Raw genomic sequence first — 19,116 nt, forward strand, 5'->3', positions numbered from 1 at the left:
AAAGTCCCGTCAGCTCCGGAATCCACAAAAGCCATAATAGGCCATGTATTCTCAGATAACGAGAGCTGACCTGGGATACAACACTTAGAGGGTGCAGAAGATGTCTCTAGTAACCCCCCTCTAATGGTTACTAGGCCAGGGAGTTTCCCTGACGACTAGGACACTTGTTGGCATAGTGCCCAGCCTGACGACATACGTATCATATAGGAGGACCAGACTTGCGTAGTCTGGAGGACGTATGACCTAACTCCATAGGAGTGGGAGATGTTTCAGATGCTGAGGAAGATGGTAGTGGACCCTCAACAACTGGAATAGCCCGATGCTTAGGGCGTGAGGAAGAGACCTCGAGTCTACGTTCCTTATGGCGTACATCGATCCTCGTTGCTACTGTGATCAAGTCCTCCAGAGAAGCAGGGACCTCACGAGTAGCAAAAGCATCCTTGACATAGCCTGCCAACCCTCTCCAGAAGATAGGAATCAACACCTTCTCTGGCCAATCTAGTTCTGCCACCAGAGTTCTAAAAGCAATGGCATAAGAACTAGTGGATAACGAACCCTGAGAGAGATCTAACAGTCTCAGAGCCGCATCATGGGTAACCTGCGGACCCATGAATACCGCCTTAAGAGCATCAAGAAAGTCTTGATGTCTCAGAGTAACCACATCAGAGCGCTCCCATAGGGGAGTCGCCCATTCTAAGGCTTTGTCCTGAAGTAAGGAGATGATAAAGCCTACTCTGGACCTCTCCGTAGAGAAGCGAGAAGAGTTGACCTCTAGGTTTTTCTGACACTGACTAATGAAACCACGACATGATCTGGCATCGCCAGAATATCTGTTTGGCAGAGCAAGTCGAGGATCATGTGCAGCTGTCACCATGGTCTGAGGTTTATCCTCTATACTCTTGAGCCGTGACTCAAGTACTTGTATGTAACGGTGTAACTGCTGATATTCTGCCATAACTGCCAGACCCTTGGCTCAGTCCTAATGTTACGGGGGGCTGTCTGATAACCTAAAGGAGTATCAGACAGTCAGAGTCCACCGTGCAAAGACTTTGCTGCAGACTATGGCAGAGTGCAATACCGCTGTTAACGCACAAAAGGATATAATAAGTAAGTAAAGCAATTCTTCCCTTACTTGGAGGGTGTGTGGAATGATCTCTGTTAATAATCACAGAGACAAAGGCAATGTGTGCGAAATGGCACCTACCTAGGTCCGCTCTTCTAGTGGTGCAAAAGAGACGAACAGCAGCGTAAGCCGCACAAAGCTCCTACCTGCGTTCGCTCCACTAGTGTGCGAGGACACGAACCACTAGATATGGCACCTGCCTAGGTCCGCTCTTCTAGTGGTGCAAAAGAGACGAACAGCAGCGTAAGCCGCACAAAGCTCCTACCTCTGTTCGCTCCCCTAGTGTGCGAGGATACGAACAACTGCCAGACGCAGTATAAGGAACGTTACCCTAGCGGCAACGTCCACCTACGAGTCGAATCACAAGGCGCAGCCAGACCATGTGCCTCAGGCACCTGCCTATGTCCGCTCCCCTAAGAGGTAAGGATACGGACAGCAGCCGAAGCTGTAAGGTATAAGAACGCTACCCTGCCGGTAGCGCTCACCTAGCATAGACAGAGGAATGCCTAGAGGAACGCGCACAGAGCGTCTACTCTTATGCATGAACCAAGAGGACTGAGCGCCATGCGGCGTGTGTCAGGGTCTTATATAGACTCTGTGCCTCATCCAAGATGGAGGACACCAGAGCCAATCCGCTGCCAGAACGACAGGAGTGACGTCATGCTGGCCTATCACCGAGCAAGGCGTCACAAGCACATGACCAGCGACCAATCGGCATAGAAGGTGTCAGAGACATGTGACCTCGTGTCAGCGATGATGTCACCCACACATGTGCAATGGCTCCAAGATAGGACTTAGTCTCCGGCGCTCGCACATGTGCAGTAGCAAGAAATCTGGACTTAGTCTCCAGCGCTCGCACATGTGCAGTAGCAAGAAATCTGGACTTAGTCTCCAGCACTCGCACATGTGCAGTAGCAAGAAATCTGGACATAGTCTCCAGTGCTCGCAGCAACCGTAACAGAGAGCCTGTATACCCACATTCCCCAATGTTGGGGGTTCAAGCTGTTAAGGAAATGGTGGCACAGAGTGGGAAGGATGCTCGCTATTGCAATTTCGTGGAGGAGTCCCTTGATTTTGTTCTTTCTAGGAACGCTTTCACTTTTTTGGACCGTTGGTACCTGCAGTGCGGGGGTACCGCTATGGGTACCCCCGTCTCATGTGTCATGGCCAATATATTCCTGGTTTCCTTCGAAAGCAAGTATGTGTTTTCGGATACCAACCCCTTTTTGAGGTATATTCGCCACTATTTGAGGTATGTGGACGACATATTCATTATATGGGATGGCACGGAGGATTTATTCTCTGATTTTGTATCACATCTTAACAACTTTAATACAATGAATATGTCTTTCACTTCCTCTTTTGGTGGCGATACCCTCAATTTTTTGGACATTGAGGTTTCCATCAGGGATGGTACTATTCACACTCAATTGTTTAGGAAACCGACGGCATCCAACTCACTCTTGCATTTCCAAAGCGCACACCCCCTTCATACTAAAACGGCTTTACCGAATAGTCCGTTTTTGCGGGTACGTAGGGCAAATAGCTCTGAGGAAACTTTTCTCCAGCAGTCAATGGAATTAAAGGAAAGGCTTCAGCAAAGGGGTTATCCGGATGAGTTGATTAACTCTGCGTTTGTGAGGGCTAGATCTGATGTCCATCGATCTAACCGTATAAGCCGCACTGAAAGAAGGGTTGACGATTTGAACACATTTGGGCCTTTGGAGCATGTCATAAGGAGAACTCTATGTAGGCATTGGCACATCCTGGAAAGAGATCCTACCTTGGTTGAAATGACCAAAGCTAATCCTTTGGTCACGTTCAGACGATGCGGTAACCTACGGGATAAACTAGTGAGAAATAGACTTACCAGCCCCTCTGTGTGGCTTAATAGATGCTGCCCACCGGGTAATTACCGGTGTGGCAGTTGCAGGTTTTACAACTTACATCTCACTGGCCAATCCCTACAGGTTGGTTCGCATTTGCATTCTGTCCACCAGTTTATTTCATGTAAAACCAAATTCATTGTCTATGTGATTCTCTGCCCATGTGGCAGATTTTACATAGGCAAAACAATCAGGTGTTTATACATTAGATTCAGAGAGCACTACAATTCTATAACGTCAGGCAAAGGTTCTGCCAGACTGATCTCTCATATCTGCGAACATCCTAATGGTAACCCTGATGTCTTGCGCTTTGCTGGCCTGCAGAGGGTTGTCCTCCCATCCAAGGAGGGCAACCTTCAACAACTTTTGCTACAAGTTGAGGCCAAGCTGATTATTAATTATGGAGCACAAGGGGCATTGGGTTTAAATGATCATGTTGATCTGTCAGTTTTTCTGTAGGTTCTCCCTATGTTTATGCCTCTGTATATTCTGTATATTTTTCTGCGTTCTTTTTCTGATATAATTGTTTTGTAAAATCTTTGTTTTTATCATACTGTATTATTGCATGGTATGTCCCATGTATTATATGCATTTTACATTCTCCTTGTATATTTTTATGTGGCTTGCGACGCACCTGTGAGCACTCCTATATAAGGGGTGACGTTGTAGCTCCACATATGGACCCGTGGAAGCCTAATTAATTAGGCGAAACGGCCGTCGTCCCCTGCCTGGGAGCCAGCTCACAGCGCGTCTCCAGCCTTTTACCCTGCACCGTTCAATAAACTGAATTTCCTGCACAGCGGACGGAGTGCGGTCCTTCATTCCTCTCTTCCTTTCATCTGCCCTTGGACTTTCCTTCTGGACGAGCACCCCCGCTCAGGACACAGTAATTCACAGCCCTCCGTGAGCACACGTGTGTTACTACTAAGTGGCATGCAGTGGTGCAGGACCCCTTCTACCTTGCTGGTTACTTTATCAAACAGCCCGTTATTTTAGACTTAAACTGAGACAAATGAAATGTACATGGTATGTAAATGTTGTTTGTTTTTATAAAAGCTAAACATTCTAATAGTTTTATGCATTTTTTTCAGAGACTACAATTTTGAATACTTAGAATTTAGACTTTGGATTGGACTCTGGGTGGCATTTTACTGCCTAATTTTAGTTGCCACCAATGCTGCTTACTTGGTTCAATATTTCACTCGTTTTACAGAAGAAAGTTTTTGCGCATTAATAAGCTGTATTTTCATTTATGATGCTGTGAAAAAGATGCTGAACCTGGCTGATCACTTTCCAGTTAATTGGACATACAGCGTAGATAACATGACTCTGTACAGTTGTCAATGCAGTTTACTTGAAATGGGTAAGTAGTACTAATATGTGTTTTAATTATTTCAAAGTTATATGTGGACATTAAACACTGTAGGCATTTATCTATCAAATAATCATTAGCTATTGAAAGAAACCTAATTTATGTTGAAAGGTTTTTAACTTACATAAGTGATAAATCATATAGGAAAGGGAAAGGGGATGGGATGTGAATAATAGGGGTGCGTGAGCAGTAAAATACTCGGGTGGTCGATCCTCGGATCGAGCATATTCAAATGATCGGGTGCTCGACCTCAGTACCGAGGCCAATGTTAACCTATGGGAAAAACTTGAAATGGAAAAAGAAGGAATGTGCACTGCACTGCTTACCTATTAGATGTACTGTAGTAATCCCGTTCCAAACACTATTCAGTGTGGCTCTTGCCTGATGATATTCTTGGTTTGCCGGGTATAACCATGGGTCTTTTTTCTGATCCTGGTGGATAAAGTCACCTAACGAGGTGCTATTGCCCAGCGGAAGCCAGTAAATCCATAGAAACAAAGGAAGACAGGCAGCACTCTCCGGTATTCTGGGACTGTTTTATTTTTCAATGCTGACAGATGATACAGACATGAGGGAATGGAGGGAGGGGAGCACGAGGACAAGGTCATGCACATTCGCTTAGCAGCTTATGTGCGGCAGCTTCTCTCCACCTGTACATTCGCTGCTAAGTGAAACCAAAAGTGAACAGTAGAAAAAAAATAGCATATTCACCTCACGGGACATGTCCGATCAGCTCCAGGACCTCCCAGAAATCAGCTGATGCTGTCACCTGACAGCATCATCTGATTGTCTGGTCAAAAGCCGGCTTTTTACCGCTTTTTACCGCCCAGCCGTGAAAAGATGGCCTGCTTTTAAACAATAAGATGATGAATTAGCTGATCGTTCATAAAAGCCAGCCAGCATTTTACCGCCCAGCCAGTTTAAACAATTAGATGATGCTGTTAGGTGACAGCATCAGCTGCTTTCTGGTGGGTCCTGGAGCTGATCAGACGTGTCCTGGGAGTCTGCAGAGAGGTGAGTATAGTTTTTTTTTTCTACTGATGCATCAGCTGATTGTTTAAATGGCTTTTAAGCAATCAGCTGATGTGTCATCTGATTCAAGTCCTTGAACATGACACATCATCTGATCGGTTTAATAGAAATTCATGGTGGCCATGTCTAATATTGGCATGACACCATGAATTTTGGGCTTAGGGACAGCTAATAATACACAGCTGGCCCTTATCCCATTATTACCCAGAAAACCACTAGGCACCAGTGCCGATGGAAGAGTTGGAACAGTGGCAGTAAATAGCGCTTTTATGAACGCGCCATTTTTTGGGGTGGCTGTGGACTGCAATTCACAGTGGGGGACCCAGAATGCTTGGGCCACGCTGTACTGCGGATTCCAGTTCCCAGCTGCCTAGTTGTATCTGGCTGAACACAAAAATTGGGTGACGCCCACGTCGTTTTTTTTTAATTATTTCATGAAATTCATGAAATAATTAAAAAACTGCTTCCTTATATTTTTGATTCCCAGTTGGATACAAATAGGCAGCTATGGGTAGGGGGCAGCCTGTACCTGTCTGCTCTACTTGGCTTGCATACAAAAATAAGGTGAAGCCCCTGTCATTTTTTTTTTTTTAAATTCATTAAAAAATAAAAAAAAAAAAAAAAACCCCAAACACATAACCCTAGGGTTAGGGTTAAAAAAAATGTGTGGGCTCATGAAATAATTAAAAAAAACCAAATCTGTGCTTTGCCCAATTTTTTTTTCTGGCCAGGTACAACTAGGCAGCTGGGGACTGTAATCCGCAGTGCAGGGTGGTCTAAGCTTTCTGTCCCCCCCCGCTGTAAATTGCAGTCCGCAGCCGCCCCATAAAATGACGCTTTCATAGAAGCATCATCTTCTGGCGCTGTATCCAACTCTTCCAGCAGCCCTGATGCTGGGTGGCATGCTGGGTAATAAGGAGTTAATACCAGCTTTGTTTTACCAGATGATATTAAGCCCAAGATTCTTAATGTCAGGCCAAGTTTGACCAGGTCATTAAGAATCTCCAATAAAGGGTTAAAAAAAGACACCACACAGAGAAAAAAATACTTTATTAGAAATAAATACATCGACTCCATCTTTATTACTTCCTTTCACCCCTCCACGAGCCTGTCTTCTTTCTTCTGTCTTCTTTAACCGTGCAGCTCTACTATATCAGAAAGGGGAGGAAGAACGCTTCTGCTCTCCATGCTGTCTAATCACTCAATGAGTGAGCAGAGACTGTGGATTGGTAAGCGGTGACATCACCGCTGCCATCATTGCCTTAGTAACCTAATGAGTGGGTTACTATAGCAATGGTGATATCTGATCAGCTGATTGCTGGCGCTGCTATTCACCAGCAAACAGGGAGTTAATTCCTGCGGCTCCTGCAGGAGCTGGTGAATAGCGGCTTCCTCTCCCCGTGCTTTCTGACACACTAAATCTGTCCCTAGCTCAACAGCACCTCTCTCTACACTAGCTGACTGTGGATCAGACTCGAGCACAGTGCCGTCCGGTCTCATTTAGACCTGATGACGCTGTGCGGCTAGCCAATCACTTTAATGCCACAACCAACATGGCAGTGGCATTACAGTGTGTGGCAGCTGATCCCTGCATGTGGACTGACTCTGTAAAGAGCACCAACATGCAGGGAGGGGGGAGCCGAGCATGTGCCCAAACATCTCGAGTACTGAGATGCTTGGGCGAGCACAGAGTACCAGCGAGCAAGAGAAGATAGAGCCAGCTAATATATTCTCATCCATGCAGGAAAAATAGAAAAAATTTAGGCAGGGTTTATTAGATGAATGATATCATAAGATGAAAGGATACCTGCCGATAATAAATTTGAGGCTATGTATACAACAAATGCCTGCATTCGCTGATTAGGAACACCAGGTGTCCGGGTCCCGACCTGAACACAGACCTATATCTGTATGTCCAGTTCCTGTTCGGGTTTGTAATCCGAATAAAGCTTGTTGAATGGTTGCACAGCAGCCAATCAGTAATCTTTTCTGGTGTAAGTACTTTTTGTCCCATCACAGCCATGGCTGTGATTGACCAGTGAAATCACTGTAAAAAAAATGATGCAGGCTCTCGCCCTATTTTTATAGCTAATATGAGTAAAACAGGCAGCTACATGCTGCAGCCTCCACCTGTGAGCTTTACCATGGCTGGATATCAAAATAGAGGGGAACTTTCGGAGGTTTTTTTTTTAAAAATTATTTAAATAAATTATTAAAAAGGTGTAGGGTCTCCCCCCTTTGTTTTTAATAATTAGCCATAGTAAAGCAGACAGGTGGGGGCTGGTATTATCAAGATGGGAGGGGCTATGGATATTGGTCTCTCAGCCTAAAAATACCAGCCCAAAGCTGCCCAGAATTGGCACATCACATTAGATGTGCCAATCCCGGTGGTTTACCCGGTTCATCCCGATTGCCCTGGTGCAATCGGGGTAATATAAGGGCATAATGACAGTTGTGATTTGTCAAAAATCAGAGCTGCTGTCAAGTACTGGATTAGTAATGGGAGGCACCTATGAGACATCCCATTACTAATCCTGTAAGTGAAAAGAAATGAAACACAATCACCGACACAATACTGCATTTGAGTAGTCCACATGATCTGCTCTTAAAATCTTAATGTGTTCTTCTGATTCTGGGCCAAACAAGTTAACAAGCAAATACAGTTGGTCCTCGGCAGTGAGATTAAGGTCTTGGATTACTGCTTCAAAGGTCAACTTCCATACTCTATAGTTCTCAGCATGACCATCAACCGTTGAGAGACTGATGTTTATTAACTTCCTGCGAATCATGTATCTGGCAAAGTCAGACATGTCCAATTGCCCAGTCATAGTTGCAGGATTAACTTGTGGTATCCCTGGGGAATGTAAGTTATCTGCCTTATATGACTGTGACATGTCAGGATGAAATGATGTGGCATAAGAGTTAAACTTTGGTTTAGTCTCCACAGAGTTTGCTGGCAACATCCTTTGGCTTGCTGTCGCATCAATGTGGTAGATTGGAGTGGGCTCTGGTACGGATGATAATTCCCTTAGCACATTGTCTGTAGTGCGATCAGCTGGGTCTTCCACTTGTAGATTGAGGCAGTCCAGATCGCCATCTTTACTTAGTGCTTGCTCAAGGACTTTAAGTGTAGCCAGGACTGCTGATTCTTCTCTTTCTATTTGGAGAATCTTTAACTGAGATTCCATCTCCTTCTGTTGTGCTTCTACTTCCACTCCCTGCCCCTTTAATTGGGCTTCCATCTTATTTCTTTGAGTTTCCACTTCTGCTTGTTTCCTAGCAAAGGAGCTTCTCACTCTAGCCTCCTCTACATTTGCATGAATCTCTAGTAGCTTGTCAGAAAAGGTTGACATCCTCTAGCGTGATGATCTGGAAGATTGAGATGTGATTTTGGTTGACGTTGATCAGTGTGACCTGACATCTTGGAGGTGTGCGATGCAACGTTCTACCTTATCTTGGGCATCTTGCACCAATGCAGTCTTTGTTTGGAGTAAAGTTTCACCTTCAGCTTGCTCTGAGGTGGCACTGTCCATGTCTGAGTTACTTAGGAATGCAGCGCACTTTGCAGGTAGGTGCTGGTGACGGTCATTGGCGACAGATAAGTGATTTAAGACTGCGGTTAAATCTGCTGCGTCACTGTCAGAACATGTTAGTGCATTATAATAAATGAAAAACATATTATAACGGTAGCCAGTAAATGGCAGCAAAGTACAACAAACACTGTACAATCTACTATCTCTATGGAATGAATAAAAGAAACATTTCAGATTAAATATATGTCCATTTCTGTAGAGAATGGCTGGCAGCACATACAGTAGTGCTACTGCAGGCTTTAAATATTAACCATTCTTTTAATTTTAATTATTAAAAGTTATATTTATTCATATCCTATCCTCTTTCTCTTCCCTGTATGAATTATGTATATCAAATAATCAACAGGTCAGCTATCCTTTGATTTTTTTAGATTTCTGAAAACTCACAAATAGACAAATCAAATTATATATAAGGGATTGTTTGTATTCTTGTGAGCTCACATTTTTAGTTTTATTTTAGGGCATATACAATGCTCTGATCACTTTTTATTGCATTTTTAGGTAGATGGGGTGAACAAAAAAAAAATGTGGGGGAATTTTGATTATTTTTATGTTTATAGCATTTACCATAGGGGTTAAATAATTTTACATTTTGATATACATTCAAAAGTCCATGCACCCTTGCTAAAGGGTTTAAACATTATCAACTTTGCATATACAGTACAGACCAAAAGTTTGGACACACCTTCTCATCTCTAGAACAACTATTAAGAGGAAACTTTGTGCAGCAGGCCTCATGGTAAAATAGCTGATAGGAAACCACTGCTAAGGACAGGCAACAAGCAGAAGAGACTTGTTTGGGCTAAAGAACACAAAGAATGGACATTAGACCAGTGGAAATCTATGCTTTGGTCTGATGAGTCCAAATTTGACATCTTTGGATCCAACCACCATGTCTTTGTAGAAAAGGTGAACGGATGGACTCTACATGCCTGGTTCCCACCGTGAAGCATGGAGGAGGAAGTGTGACGGTGTAGGGGTGCTTTGCTGGTGACACTGTTGGGAATTTATTCAAAATTGAAGGCATACTAAACCAGCATGGCTACCACAGCATCTTGAAGCGGCATGCTAATCCATCCGGTTTGCGTTTAGTTGGACCATCATTTATTTTTCAACAGGACAATGACCCCAAACACACCTTTAGGCTGTGTAAGGGCTATTTGACTAATAAGGAGAATGATGGGGTGCTACGCCAGATGACCTGGCTTCCACAGTCACCAGACCTGAACCCAATCAAGATGGTTTGGGGTCAGCTGGACCACAGAGTGAAGGCAAAAGGGCCAACAAGTGCTAAGCATTTCTGGGAACTCCTTCAAGACTGTTGGAAAACCATTTCTGGTGACTACCTCTTGAAGCTCATCAAGAAAATGCCAAGAGTGTGCAAAGTAGTAATGAAAGCAAAAGGTGTCTACTTTGAAGAACCTAGAATATAAGACATATTTTCAGTTGTTTCACACTTTTTTAAGTATTTCATTCCACATGTTTTCATTCATAGTTTTGATGTCTTCAATGTGAATCTACAATTTTTAGAGTCATGAAAATAAAGAAAACTCTTTGAATGAGGTGTGTCCAAATTTTCGGTCTGTACTGTAGATAGATTTCAAAGTGCTGTTCAACCTGTATATATATGATTTAATAAAAATGTAGTTGCATTTACTTATGTCTCCAAGTTATTATTGATTTTTTTTCTGTTTATTGCAGGAAATGTGTCTTCAAGCAATTTGACATTCTATGATTCTCATTATTATGTGGTAGGGTTTCATATTTATTTCTCCTGCACTCTTTTATTAAAATAATACAACGTGAATACAGGTAAGGGTCCGCTCACAGTGGCGTATATTCTCTTGCCAGCGTATATTCTCTCATTTGGGTAATGACACTCAGCTGAAACTCTGTGAGCCGAGTGTCAGTCACTATGATCCGATTCTCTCACATGCGAAAATCAGACCACAGGTATAAAGAAGATGGAGAGATTAATTTCTCCATCTTCTAAATTGTCTGTCTCGGCATATATCAGACTGCATTCAGATGACATCAGTGCAGTCCAATATTTCCAACACGCACAGACTGTAGATTTGTATAGGTACGTGTGATCTTCTAAACATTGTCTATCGTACAATTTATTTCTCATTACAAATCTGCATGAGAAAAAAAGTTCTGGTCAGCACTCTTCCATAGTATAACATTGGAGTGAGTGCTGTCCGATAAAACATCAGCTAGCACTCCTCCGAGTTATATGCCAGTGTGAGCAACCCCTAAAACATGAACATATTTTTAGTGGCTATTCATGACATGCTTTGTTCCTCGGCAATCTCATGACAGTCAGAGGCCGATGATAGGCAGCAGCTCTTACTTGACAGAAGCATGACTTAGGAAAGTCTGACTGACGGCCTTACCTTGCCGTACTGACCTTGTAACCCTGACCCCAGAAAACCCACCTTACCCAATAATTTAACCTAAAATAAGACACAAAAACTGTGTGACATTGGATGTAAAAAAACCACAGCAGCCCCCATGTATTAACAACAAACAATCAATAACATTTCACATAAACATAGTAATGACTCCATAAATCATAACCACCAGCAAAGGGGGGGGGGGGAGTGAAGAGTCCTGTTATACTGTACATGATTGCAACACCAGCTTCACCATGTGCCCTTAGTCACACCACACTGGCTCGAGGACACCCAGTCGAGTGTTGCCCAACCAATGTCCCGCTGGTACCCATCCCAGCAGAGACCCACATTAACATGTCCCGCTGGGACCCAGCACAGCATGGGCCCACCTTAACCAACTATACCATTGCACCAACTTGGGTAACCCGTTACTGCACTGGGTTCCCCCCTGATCTTTGTGCATTCCACCAACTTCAAATACCCCCCTTATTTCCACCAACTGCTGTGACAAAGTCAAATCCTCTTTGCCTCTCCATGTTAATCTCAAGAAGTCTCGAAAAATAGGGCGGGATGATTTCAGATGCCTGCAGGTACCAAATGACCACCCACCCCACAGCCCAGCCCTATATATTCACACTACAACTGACCTCCCCCTGACCAATTAAATGGCCCCACAACCCCCTATAACTCCACCTCCCAATTTCCCTCACAAAATGCACTGAACCTTAACCCCTTGCTATCCATCAGGCCTAGCATCCCTCCTTAGTCATGTTGTCCTCCATTGAGCCCTTTCGGGGCAGGCAGTCCAGGCTGTCTACGTCTTGAGATTGCCGGGTAACACAGTTTCTGTGACTTTATATTTACTTTGTATTTTAGGGCTTTAATTTTGTTTTTAGATATGTTTGCGTCTTTGCAATGTTTGACGTTCATTTTTTGTCTTCCCCTTGTGTGAACCTACTTTTTTCTCCATAGAATCCTCATGATACTATAAATTTTTTGTTCTTTTCTTTTTCATCTTTTAATATATTATATATATATATATATATATATATATATATATATATATATATACACTGTGTATATATAAATATATATATAAATAAATATATATATATATATATATATATATATATGTTATATATTTATTTTTGGGCACAGTGCAATATTTATTTACCTGATCAATTATAGTGGTGTCTGGTTCCGTTATGAATAATTTGAAGTTCAGAATCTATGGTATTATTACATCGCAGGCGCTTTTTTTACTATGTATAGGGCATTTGTTGATACTTCCGCGTTGATGGAATGCAATGTGTTTCTTTAACTTTACCATGTGCATTGTTCTTACTGGTACTTCCGGGTAGCGGAACTTTTGTTCCATGCTCAGTTGGGGAGGATTACCTATGTTGCTCTGCACATGCGCACAGCTATATCTCTGTTCTTCTGGTTTCCGGACACCAGCGGTAGTGTGATCATTATTACACTAATCAAGTAAGGTTATTAATGTGATTTACTCTAATTTGCTTTGCATTTTTTTGAAGCAACCAATGCGGTAAGGGCTGCATTAGATCTAGTGAGGGTATTGGTCTGAATTTTAATTAGCACGCTAAGATTGATTGGTGGTTTAATGAGCTACTGATATAAACCCCCCCCCCATATCTCACATCTAGCATAAACGCCCTTGGATAAAGCCACGGCGAAACGCGTCACGGGGGGCCTGTGGTAAGAATCAACATGTAATTGTGGGTTGATCATCTAAGTATGATGATGTGTGTCAGAACTAGAGTTGAGCGCGGTTCGTGGTTCGAGGTTCGTCAGTTCGAGGTTCGAGTGATTTTGGGGGGTGTTCTAGATAGAACTAGAACTCAAGCTTTTTGCTAAAAGTTCGGCAGCTCGAGTTACGTTCGAGAACGGTTCGATCAGCAAAAGTGTTGCTTTTTCAGCTACAGTGTGCAGGGAGCCATCGCTGGCAGCCTGAGGTAAGCTGGTAACCAAGATAAACATCGGGTATCCAAGCAAAGCGCTTTGGTTAGTAAGCCGATATTTACCCTGGTTATGTGTGCAGGGAGCCGACACTTCCCCGCTCGGCTCCGCCCCCTCCTGCACTCAGCATGTACACACACACACTCACACTCACCTGTCCCCAGCCATGCAGTCCACGACACTGACGTCCTCAGTGCCACATGGCCCCGCTACGCTCCACCCACTTCGTACTCCGCCGCCCACACACATGTCCCCGCTAGGCTCCGAACACCTTGCACTCGCACACATTACCCTGCTAGGCTCCGCCCACCTCGCACCCGCACACATGGCCCCGCTCAGCTCTGCCCACCTCGCACCAGCACACATGGCCCCGCTCAGCTCTGCCCACCTCGCACTCGCATACATTACCCCGCTAGGCTCTGCCCACCTCGCACCCGCACACATTACCCCGCTAGGCTCCGCCCACCTCGCATCCGCACACATTATCCCGCTAGGCTCTGCCCACCTCGCACGCCGCACACATGGCCCCGCTTAGCTCCACCCACTTCGCACTCCACACACATGGCCCCACTCAGCTCCGCCCACCTTGCATCCGCACACATTACCCTGCTCAACTCCACCCACCTCGCACCCGCACACATTACCCCGCTAGGCTCCGCCCACCTCGCACTCTGCACACATGGCCCCACTCAGCTCCGCCCACCTCGCACCCGCACACATGGCGCCACTCAGCTCCGCCCATTCTCGCACCCGCACACATTACCCTGCTTTGCACCGCCCACCTTGCACTCCGCACACATGGCCCCACTCGGCTTACCTGCGATGATGAAGTCCTGCCCTCCCGACCTAAGCGCTGTCACTGTCTTCCATGGCCGCCGCTTCACATTTCCTCCAGCTGCGGAGCCGAGACTGTCACTAGCAGTGACGTCACAGGCTCTCGCGATACTTGGCTGTGAACGCGGCGGGCATAGAAGTCAGTGACAGGTCTGCTGTCAGCAGTGCAGGATATCGTCACCGCAGGTAATGTACCTCCTCCTGACAGCAACGCTTGTCATCCCCTACAGTGACCTGGGCTGACCTATGGATGTTAGCTCAGGTCACTGCACTGCTCTCCCAGACAATGGGGAACATTCTGTTATTCATTGACTGGGACAGTGACTATGGTATGGATTGCTGTGGGAACGCCTTATTGGATTACACCAGCCCTGGATTTGTTTTTCTTTCTAATAAATTGATGAAAGAGGGAATGCTTTGGGGAGTGTTTTTTCCAATAAAAATGTGTTTGTCGTCTATTTTTTTTTTATTACTGACTGGGTTGGTGATGTTGGGTATCTGATAGACGCGTGACATCACGAACTCCAGGGCTTGATGCCAGGTGACATTACACATCTGGTATTAACCCCATATATTACCCCGTTTGCCACCGCACCAGGGCAACGGGATGAGTTGGGGCAAAATGCTAGGATTGGCGCATCTAATGGATGCGCCACTTCTGGGGTTACAATGGCCTGCTATTTTTAGGCTGGTGAGAGTCCAATAACCATGGACCTCCCTAGTCTGAGAATATCAGACCCCAGCTGTCTGCTTTACCTTGGCTGGTGATCCAATTTTGGGGGGACCCCTACGTGTTTTTTTTTTAAAATTATTTATTTAATTTAAAATAACAGCGTGGGGTGTTACGAGGGGGACCCGGGGAAGCGTGCCAAGATGGGAAATGGACTGCTTCCGCCGGTCAAGGTCCACTGTGCGGTGTAAGGGACCGCCGCTATGGTGGGTGAAAAGTGAGCGGGTTGCTGCTAGCGATCGTCTGGAATGTCACAGACGATCTATGTACACCGATCTGCCCTAAACCGTGAGGGTTGTATGGCACAGATCTCACGGCTCGGTGTACCTGTTGCACGGGGAAGCACAGAGGTGCCCACGCACGTGTGCCAGTGGAAGTCACGAGAATATGGCACGAGGGTAGCACAGAGGTGCCCACGCACGTGTGCTTTCAATAACCAGGTGAGTCCAATGGAGACTTGAGGAGCTCACCTGGGACAGGAACACGGCCTGTTGACGGGGGTACTGCCGGAGCAGCAAGGCAGGAACACGGCCTGCAAACGAGGTACTGCCGGAGCAGCAAGAGACAGTAATGCCTGAGCAGTGGCGTGGCAGCACGCTGCCAGACATCCAAACATAGAAGGACGGTCGCGCGCCGCCATGATGGCAGGGGGAGCTTTTAAGGAGGTGCAGCTCCACCTGAGGGCGGGCGCGAGGCGGAGATGACGGACTTGACCCAATCAGGGTCCACGACGTCCCAGCCTGGCCAGTCAGGATTCACCACGTCACCAGCCTTGTCATCAAGCCGTGTGACGTCAGTGAGCGAATCAGGACCCACCACGCATTGCACATGCTCACCCTCCTGCCTCTGGGAAATAGAGGCGGGATCCTCGGTCTCACAATGTGGAGAGATAACGGGAATCTCACTGCTTTCCTGAGCAGTAAACCTCTGCACATTGCGCAGCCTCGCAGACCTTCGGGGCCGCTGAGCAGGAGAGTCTGCGGCAGGCCAGGAATGGGAGACCGCTTCACTCCTTGTAACAGGAGAACCACTAGGTGTCACCCTTCTGCTGCCTCTCTGAGAAGGTATCTCCTGCACACTGCACAGTCTGGCAGACCTTCAGCGCTGCTGAGCAGGAGTGCTCATGGCAGGCAAGGAATGGGAGACTGCCTCAGTCCTTGCCTCAGGAGAGCCACGAGATGAAAACAGTGGGGTGCCCTCAGTTTTGGATTACCAGCCAAGGTGAAGCTGCCAGCTGTGGTCTGCAGGCTGCAGCCGTCTGCTTTACCCTAGCTGGCTATCAAAAATAGGAGGAACCCCACGTCATTTTTTTTTAAATTTTTTTGGTTTAATACAAGGCTAAGCATGAAAGGCACCAAAGGGTGCAAAATTACAAAATGCAGGAGAGTGGGACATTATGTGTCTTTCTGCCATTATAATGACAGAAAAGACTGATATGAAGTGTACAAGCACAGGAAAATCACCAGAGCGCTCTACGCTGTGAAAAGCAGTAGAAAATGACATTGCAGTGAACATCTGACCGCCTCATGTAGGTTGAAGCTATGGATCCTGGGTAAATGTATGTATTTTCCCTCCTTCAGTTTTTTTGCAGTACGCAAAAAAAACAGAAGGCACACGGATGACAAACGGATGACATATGGACCGTAAACGGATGCCACATGGATGCACCCGTGAAAAAAACAGACCGTTTTTTTGCTGACCGCAAAAACGGATCGGTTGTGTGAATGTAGCCTTATTTTGGTCTGCCGCTTATAAACAGCAGGCAGAAATAAGTGAATAGCGCCCCCCAGTGTCAGAAAATCTCTGGGGTTTCAGGGGTTAGCTGAGACCCTGGAGATCATGATTCAGGCCGTTTTTTCCGGTCCCCGCTAACGTGATCACCGGTATACACCGTATACCGATGATCACGTTTTAAGCGGGCTTTACACACTGCGATATCGGTCCCGATATCGCTAGTGTGGGTACCCGCCCCCATCTGTTGTGCGACACGGGCAAATCGCTGCCCGTGCCGCACAACATCGCCCAGACCCGTCACGCAAACTTACCTGCCCGGCCACGTCGCTGTGACCGGCGAACCGCCTCCTTTCTAAGGGTGCGGTCCATGCGGCGTCACAGCGACGTCACTGAGCGGCCGCCCAATAGCAGCGGAGGGATGGAGCTGAGCGGGACGTAACATCCCGCCCACCTCCTTCCTTCTGCATAGCGGCCGGGAGGCAGGTAAGGACTGGAGAGCTTCCTCGTTCCTGCGGTGTCACACGGAGCGATGTGTGCTGCCACAGGAACGAGGAACAACCTCGTTACTGCTGCAGTAACGATTTTTGAGAATGGAGCCCCATGTCACCGATGAGCGATTTTGCACGTTTTTGCAATGATGCAAAATCGCTCATCGGTGTCACACGCAACGGCATAGCTAATGCGGCCGGATGTGCGTCACCAATTCCGTGACCCCAACGAGTTCGCATTAGCGATGTCGTAGCGTGTAAAGCCCCCTTAAGTAAATGACAGCGCCGTTAAAAAATTATTTATCTCCCATCTGGCATGAACAAACATGTCAGATGGGAGATAAATCTCCTCCCCGATCCCCTCCGGTCCCCCGGTGTCGCCAATGTGCCCCCCCGACCCCCTCCCGGAAATCCAAGATGGCCGCACGCACAGCAGCTCGCTGGCCGCATTCACCTTACTCCTCTAATTTCTGTTGCATGTGCCATGACACATGCGACAGAAAAGTCCTCCCCAGGCCCTGCCAGGTCACCCCCTATAACCCCACCGGTGTTCCCCGGTGTCCCACGGTACCTGTGCAGCGTTGATCCCCCGCGGCCCCCTCCTTCACAATAGACGCTGCCGCATGCACAGAGCGGCTGTTAGCTCAGCTTACTGTGTTCAGACACAGTGAGTGGTGGTAACCATGCATCTGTAAGCTACTGCAATGCCCTGCTCATGAGGTAAGGAACATAGTTAATCAGGAGAGCTATACTACATTTCCAAATGGAGGTATTTGATTTTATAGTTGCCCTGCTGAACGACTACCAAACATGAGAGTCCATTATACACCACAAGAAAACATGTCAAAATAGCGAGCTCTGTTGTTTAGTATTCATTCAGCTGGATAACTGTACTTAAAGGGGTATTCCATCTCCAAGATCCTATCCCCAATATATAGTAGGTGGAATAGCAATAATATCAGCAAATACCAATATTTGGAAACGTAGAATAGTTCTCCTGATTAGGCATGCCCTTACCTCATGAGCAGGGCATTGCAGCTTTGGTAGCAACAGTTACAACATGGACTCTGCTGCTGTGAACCCGGGGAGAGTGGGTGCAGATTCATTGCACCCACACTCCTCACATGGCGGGTCTGCACTCCTAGAAACTCCCATATTCTAGACAATCCAGAGTCATCATGGGACCCCCTTATTTTTTTTCCCTTACAATAAATTGGTGAAAGAGGGAATGTTTTGGGGAGTGTTTTTTCAAATACATTTTTTTTGTCTATTCTTTTTGTTAGCACTGACAGTTTGTGATGTCGGGTATCTGATAGACGCCATGACATCACAAACTGCTGGGCTTGATGTCAGGTGACCTTACAGCTAGTATCAACCCCATTTATTACCCCGTTTGCCACTGCACCAGGGCACGGGATGAGCTGGGATGAAGCGCCAGGATTGGCGCATCTAGTGGATGCGCCACTTCTGGGGCACCTGCAGCCTGCTATTTTTAGGCTGTGAAGGGCCAATAACTATGGACCTTCCCACCCGGAGAATACCAGACCACAGCTGTCCGCTTTACCTTGGCTGGTGATCCAATTTGGGGGGGATCCTACTTTTTTTTTGTAATTATTATTATTTATAAAATAATTATAAAAAAAGAGCCTGGGGTGACCTCCACATTGGATCCCCAACCACGGTAAAGCTTCCAGCTGTGGTTTTCAGGCTACAGCCATCTGCTTTACCCAAGCTGGCTATCAAAAATGGGGAGACCCCACGTCATTTTTTTTTAAACTATTTTTTTAAATAAAAAAATTAATGGGCTTCCCTGTATTTTGATTGCCAGCCAAGGTAATACTAAGCAGATGGGGGTGGCATCCCGTAGCTGTCTGCTTTATCTGCGCTGTGAATCAAAAATACTTCGGAGTGCTACGTCATTTTTTTAATGATTTATTTTTACAGTACT

The 19,116-nt window shown here is 46.0% G+C and overlaps 1 protein-coding gene across 1 annotated transcript in view; it reads left to right on the top strand.

Moving 5' to 3' along the window:
* SLC4A9 (solute carrier family 4 member 9) overlaps window positions 1-19,116 on the top strand; it is an 890,846-nt gene that overhangs the window by 597,546 nt on the left and 274,184 nt on the right. Inside the window, exons 11-12 of the mRNA XM_075344573.1 lie at window positions 4,101-4,372; window positions 10,708-10,757. Of these exons, the coding sequence (XP_075200688.1) occupies window positions 4,101-4,372; window positions 10,708-10,757 (322 nt within the window). The remainder of the gene's footprint in view (window positions 1-4,100; window positions 4,373-10,707; window positions 10,758-19,116) is intronic.

The sequence above is a fragment of the Anomaloglossus baeobatrachus genome, chromosome 4, assembly GCF_048569485.1.
Source record: "Anomaloglossus baeobatrachus isolate aAnoBae1 chromosome 4, aAnoBae1.hap1, whole genome shotgun sequence".
In the NCBI taxonomy this organism is placed as follows: Eukaryota; Metazoa; Chordata; class Amphibia; order Anura; family Aromobatidae; genus Anomaloglossus; species Anomaloglossus baeobatrachus.